Source organism: Calliphora vicina, chromosome 1 (assembly GCF_958450345.1).
Source record: "Calliphora vicina chromosome 1, idCalVici1.1, whole genome shotgun sequence".
Lineage (NCBI taxonomy): Eukaryota > Metazoa > Arthropoda > Insecta > Diptera > Calliphoridae > Calliphora > Calliphora vicina.
Window position 1 is genome coordinate 2121667 of NC_088780.1, and position 6964 is coordinate 2128630.

The 6964-nt window shown below is 29.1% G+C and overlaps 1 protein-coding gene across 1 annotated transcript; it reads left to right on the top strand.

Moving 5' to 3' along the window:
* Positions 1-9: 9 nt before the first annotated feature.
* LOC135963404 (putative tricarboxylate transport protein, mitochondrial) lies at positions 10-1788 on the top strand. Its single transcript, XM_065515236.1, has 5 exons — positions 10-149; positions 568-808; positions 885-1011; positions 1074-1297; positions 1377-1788. Exons 2-5 carry the CDS (start codon positions 607-609, stop codon positions 1775-1777), a joined length of 954 nt encoding a protein of 317 aa, XP_065371308.1. The 5' UTR covers positions 10-149; positions 568-606; the 3' UTR covers positions 1778-1788.
* Positions 1789-6964: the final 5176 nt, after the last annotated feature.

Sequence of the window (6964 nt, forward strand, 5' to 3'; positions counted from 1 at the left end):
TAGCTGTCACTTCTTTTATTCAACATGCGCAGGACAGAAGTTGTGTTTTGGTTTTAACAACAAACGAGAAAGCTCAAATCACAAGCAAAAATACCGGCAAAGCAAAATACCACCATACACAGGTGACATCCGTATTTTTTATATTTTTGGTAATTAAAAGTTTTATAAAACTCATAAGATAAAATTAAGTTTACTTTAAATAATAATTTAATCAGTAACATTATTATCTACTGTTTATGTACATCAGTTTGTTGTTTTTTTTTACACTTGTTTAAATTATTCAATTTATTCAAGCAATTTATGTTACTGCCTACAAATATGCTATTGATTTTTCTTGAATGTAAAATAAAGTAAAAAAGGCTTCTAAAAAATGAACAGTTTTAACAAAAACATAGATACAAACAAAATTGCTTACATATTTTGATGTATTTGTTAATAATATTAAATTGTTAAAAATAATTTAAAGGCAATTAACTTTTTTTCAACTCAAACTTGTTTATCGGATTCAACTTAATTACTACAAATTGTGAATGAAATTAACTAAAATTACTTAATTAATATTTTTAGTTCGCTGTCATTTTTGATTCATAATCAATATTTGGAGATATGGATAAAAGTACGAGATTCACTATTCACAATCCATTTTGCCAAAGACCATGGCTAACCGGCAAAGGAGCAGCAGCACCAGCTGGAAGTGGTGGAAAAGGTCTAAAAGGTATTGTAGCTGGGGGTATAACAGGAGGTATTGAGATTTGTATAACATATCCCACCGAATATATAAAAACTCAATTGCAATTGGATGAAAAAGGTAAGCACACATTAATGATTATGATATTATTGGTGGAACCTTTTATTTAACACCTTTAGCAAATGCCAACATTTAGGTGATCGGAAAAAATATAGCGGCATATTTGATTGTGTAAAAAAGACAGTACAGCAACGAGGTTTCCTTGGTCTATATAGAGGTCTTAGTGTTTTAGTCTATGGCAGTATTCCCAAGTCAGCCACAAGGTATGAGAGCAGGCGTTTAGGAAAAATAAAACAACAATTGATATGTGTTTAATTTTCAATAGATTTGGAGCTTTTGAGACACTTAAAGGTTTCATGATGGACACTAATGGTCAACTCAGTGTTGGCGGAAAGTTATTATCGGGTTTGGGTGCAGGAGTATGTGAAGCCATCGTCGCTGTTACCCCAATGGAAACGATCAAAGTAAAATTCGTACATGATCAGCGTAGTAGTGAGCCAAAATTTAAAGGATTTTTTCATGGTGTTCGTACAATTATTCAAACTGAAGGTAAGTACACATATACATACATATGTGTATGAATTTTACTATATAAACCTAATTTGTTTGTGATATTGTCATGTTTTAGGAATTGGTGGCATTTATAAAGGCTTAACAGCTACCATACTTAAACAGGGTTCGAATCAAGCAATACGTTTTTTTGTTATGGAAACATTAAAAGATGTTTACAAAGGAAATGATCCCGAAAAAAAAGTTCCTAAGCTTGTTGTGGGAGCATTTGGTGCTATAGCTGGTGCTGCATCTGTTTTTGGTAACACTCCATTGGATGTAGTAAAAACTCGAATGCAAGGCCTAGAAGCTTCCAAATACCGAAATACTGCCGACTGCGCCATGCAAATATTACGAAATGAAGGCATCTCTGCTTTCTACAAGGGCACTGTTCCGCGATTGGGTCGAGTATGTCTTGATGTTGGAATAACATTTATGATCTATGATTCATTTATGGCCCTATTCATGGGTTCAAAATAATTTCGTATATATGTATATATAGATGTACATACTACCTACCTATACAATGTACAAAAATAAGTATACATACATACAACTAGAAAATATGTTAGTTGCTTTGAAATACATAGTTAACACTAAAAGGTAGTTCCAGTTTTTGTTTTTATATGTATGTACTAGTACTTTGTTATTATTTGCTATTTCATTACACTCAAAAAGTCCTTATTATTACACTTGGTGTACACTGGTTTATAAATTACAAGAATGTGACAATATTGTCCTGACAGAAAACATCGATTTTTTTAGATCGTTTTGAAGGAAAAACATTATCTATCTTCTTTAACTATTTTAAATTGTATGTAAGAATTTTGTCGCAATACCAAAATAATAAAACAACTCGTTTTGACTATTACATCAATATGAGTATTGCAATCACGTATTTATAATGTTAAAATATATATGAATTATAAAAGCTGAAAGGTTTTCTTATCTCCCATTTGCTGTTTCTTTGCATATTTCTAGTTCTTACAAGACCTTGCCATGGTAAGTAAGGAGTTTTGATATTTGTAAAAATTGCAAAAAAAAATTGTTTTTTAAATTAGTAAGTCAATTTTGTAGAAAGATTTGCGTTACTATATTCATATATATGTACTTGTTTTCAGCTATAAACTATTCAAGGGTTTGAAATATTTGTAGAGCCTAAAATCGTATTAATTAACTTGTTTTAAAATTGCTATCCCAAAATGTTGTATTGATATGAAAATTAACATTTGTTAAAAAATTATTTGTTGTCTATATTGTAGATAAGGATTTTTATTGAAATTAATCCACTGATTTGTTTTTCTAAATCAATTACACGAAAAAGTTTCAATATTTTATGGACATTTTTAGATTTAAGAATGGTCAATAAAGACTTAAAATTGTATACAAATTATACAATAATATCATCAATGCATTGAGAAAATTGTCCTAAATTAATTGTAAGATATTTTTATTGTAATTCTTTACACGAATAATTTCAATTATTTGATAAATAATACAGAAATGTTTATAGAAATGTAATAAATAAGAATAAAAAATATTAAAAATTGATAAATGTATTAAATATTTTACTTTAGAACTATGCACTAAGAGACCGGATTCCAGATTTTTGTTAGAAACCGTTTTTTTTAGCGATTTTTTATTTATTTATGAGAGTTACCTAGCGTTTTCACATTCAAGTAACAGTTGAAAAAACTCAACACATTCATACTTTTGCACTAACACAATTGTGTAAATTTATACATGCACAATGATTGTGTTAGTGCAAACGTATAAATGTGTTCAGTTATTTGCATGTGTAAACGCCAGGTTAACTAGTATCTAAAACTAACTAATGCAAAATTTTAATCGAATAACAATTGACCCATGACAGAAATATATTGAGTGTTGTAAAAATGCCAATGCCAATGCTTCTATATAAATAAAAATCAAATGTCGTTCGTTGGTAATTGAATCAGTAGAGAACGGCCAGATCGATTTAGACAAATTTTTTTTATATAAAAACTCACAATAGCTTAAATCGATAATAACTTGGCCAATAAGCGTTTAATCAAGAAAAGGAGCTCGATCTGTGATCACTCATATTTCTGACCAAAAATTGATTTTTTTATATAGAAACTCAAAATTTCTAAATTCGCTAATAACTTGGCCAATAAGCGTTTAATCAAGAAAAGGAGCTCGATCTGTGATCACTCATATTTCTGACCAAAAACCGATTTTTTATATAAAAACTCAAAATATCTAAATTCGCTAATAACTTGGCCAATAAGCGTTTAATCAAGAAAAGGAGTTCGATCTGTAATCACCATATTTCTGACCAAAAATCGATTTTTTATATAAAAACTCAAAATATCTAAATTCGCTAATAACTTGGCCAATAAGCGTTTAATCAAGAAAAGCAGCTCGATCTGTGATCACTCATATTTCTGACCAAAAATCGATTTTTTATATAAAAACTCAAAATATCTAAATTCACTAATAACTTGGCCAAGAAGAGTTTAATCAAGAAAGGGAGCTCAATCTGTGATCACTCATCTTTCTGACCAAAAATCGATTTTTTATATAAAAACTCAAAATATCTAAATTCGCTTATAACTTGGCCAATAAGAGTTTAATCAAGAAAAGGAGCTCGATCTGTGATCACTCATATTTCTGACCAAAAATAAATTTTTTATATAAAAACTCAAAATATCTAAATTCGCTAATAACTTGGCCAATAAGCGTTTAATCAAGAAAAGGATTTCGATCTGTAATCACTCATATTTCTGACCAAAAATCGATTTTTATATAAAAACTCAAAATATCTAAATTCGCTAATAACTTGGCCAATAAGCGTTTAATCAAGAAAAGCAGCTCGATCTGTGATCACTCATATTTCTGACCAAAAATCGATTTTTTATATAAAAACTCAAAATATCTAAATTCGCTAATAACTTGGCCAATAAGCGTTTAATCAAGAAAAGGAGTTCGATCTGTGATCACTCATATTTCTGACCAAAATTCGATTTTTTATATAAAAACTCAAAATATCTAAATTCGCTAATAACTTGGCCAATAAGCGTTTAATCAAGAAAAGGAGTTCGATCTGTGATCACTCATATTTCTGACCATAAATCGATTTTTTATATAAAAACTCAAAATATCTAAATTCGCTAATAACTTGGCCAATAAGAGTTTAATCAAGAAAAGGATCTCGATCTGTGATCACTCATATTTCTGACCAAAAATCGTTTTTTTATATAAAAACTCAAAATATCTAAATTCGCTAATAACTTGGCCAATAAGCGTTTAATCAAGAAAAGCAGCTCGATCTGTGATCACTCATATTTCTGACCAAAATTCGATTTTTTATATAAAAACTCAAAATATCTAAATTCGCTAATAACTGGGCGAATATCTGTGATCACTCACATTTCTGACCAAAAATCGATTTTTTATATAAAAACTCAAAATATCTAAAAAATCAATTTTTTATATAAAAACTCAAAATATCTAAATGCGCTAATAACTTGGTCAATAAACGTTTAATCAAGAAAAGAAGCTCGATCTGTGATCACTCATATTTCTGACCAAAAATCGATTTTTTATATAAAAACTCAAAATATCTAAATTCGCTAATAACTTGGCCAATAAGCGTTTAATCAAGAAAAGAAGTTCGATCTGTGATCACTCATATTTCTGACCAAAATTCGATTTTTTATATAAAAACTCAAAATATCTAAATTTGCTAATAACTTGGCGAATATCTGTGATCACTCATATTTCTGACCAAAAATCGATTTTTTATATAAAAACTCAAAATATCTAAATGCGCTAATAACTTGGCCAATAAGAGTTTAATCAAGAAAAGGAGCTCGATCTGTGATCACTCATATTTCTGACCAAAAATCAATTTTTTATATAAAAACTCAAAATATCTAAATGCGCTAATAACTTGGCCAATAAGCGTTTAATCAAGAAAAGCAGCTCGATCTGTGATCTGGTTACTCAATCGAGAATTCTTAGGACAATGACAGGTGCACCTTGGTACATAAGAAATGAGAACATCCATAGAGACTTACAAGTACCGTTAGTTAAAGATGAATTCAAGAATGTCCCTGAGAAATACATCATGAAATTGCGGAACCACCCGAACCCTCTTGCATGACATCTCACACAGACCCAAACAAGATCAAGGCTTCGTAGAGCCGATCTACCACACCGCTAAGATATGGCCCATATGAACATCAACGCTACCGTCTGAGAGCATTTAGTTTTAATTTTAGTTATAAGATTTTATTACTTATTGTCAGGGCTAAGTAAGGCAGATTCGATAAATAAATAAACGTTAATAAAAAAAAAAAATGTTAACATATCAACATTAATATATAATTACAAATTTCGTAGAATTTTTCAAAAAATTAATAAACAATTTTAGTTTATTTTAAATCTAAATAATTGATTTTTTGTTTAAAATCTTCTGGCAGCCCTGTTACCTTACTATTACTCTTAAAAATATTCATTTAAGGTCATAAATAAAGCTTTAACGATGTTATTCGGCTAATGCGAACAAATTTAAGAATATTATGTTATCAGCAAATAATCAAAAGTTAGCAATGAAAATTTATTATAATCCGGAATACATACATACTACACACAGCCTAAAAAGTGAAAATCCTAAAATCTATCCATCGATTAAAATTTAAAAATTTCGGTTTGTTGGAAATTGGGCTGAATAATGAATGAATCGGATCATGAAAATCATTAATCTTAAAAAAATCAAATATTTGTGGTGTTTACTCACTTTTGAGGCTGTGTGTACATACATACATATGTATGTATGTCATTAGACGTGCCCTTAAAAAATAGATTTGCTTTGGATGGGCCTTATTTTGTTCATTGGTATATAAAACTAACTAGATACTAGAAAATTTAAGTGCAATCGGATAACTAGAACCCGTGCCGGAAATCAATTGAAGGTTTTAAAAAAGGGTAAATAATGGCACTTTTTCCGATATCCGATACTTCGGCTACCATTCATAATCAACCCATTACATATACCTTAATGGTTGTTGCTATTATGGTTTAGCGTAAGGACCGATTTTTTGGTCACAAAATTTGTTTAGCATATTTTCTAATAAATATTAAAAAAGTTGCACTAAAAAATATTAAAAATAACAAGTAGATGAAATTTATTTGTTAAGATAAAATATTGAACTCTATTGAACCGTAACTATTTCAAAAAATAATATGTATATATTTTTACATGGACTTCATTAATCCATTATAACAAAAAATTAAATTTTAGATGGCGCAAAAGAATTTTAGACCTTGGGACATTATAAAGATAATTTTCTCTAGAAGCTAAGGTTTATTGCAAATGTTTAAAAAACAGTTTTCAATTAAGGAATTTTTTTAAGATATCGAAAAAAGTACCATTATTTACCCAATTTTACAACTTTCAATCGATTTCCTGCACGTGTTCTAGTTATCCGATTGCACTTAAATTTTGCAGTAGTTAGTTGAACAAAATAAGGGCATATCTAATGTACTTATATGTTAAAATACATGGTTGTGTAGGCGGAATGGAATATAAAGGGAGTCCGAAAATTTGCGCAAGATTTTAATTAAATATAAATGACATTGAATATGGCGAAGACATTTACAAATACATATATTTTAGACACG

What these genes read in the sequence shown, in the direction of transcription:
- LOC135963404 (XM_065515236.1), top strand. Translation starts at nt 607, where the DNA reads ATGGATAAAAGTACGAGATTCACTATTCACAATCCATTTTGCCAAAGA. An exon ending in ATTCCCAAGTCAGCCACAAG is followed by an intron (nt 1,012 to 1,073) that starts GTATGAGAGCAG and finishes AATTTTCAATAG; the next exon opens with ATTTGGAGCTTTTGAGACAC. An exon ending in TACAATTATTCAAACTGAAG is followed by an intron (nt 1,298 to 1,376) that starts GTAAGTACACAT and finishes GTCATGTTTTAG; the next exon opens with GAATTGGTGGCATTTATAAA.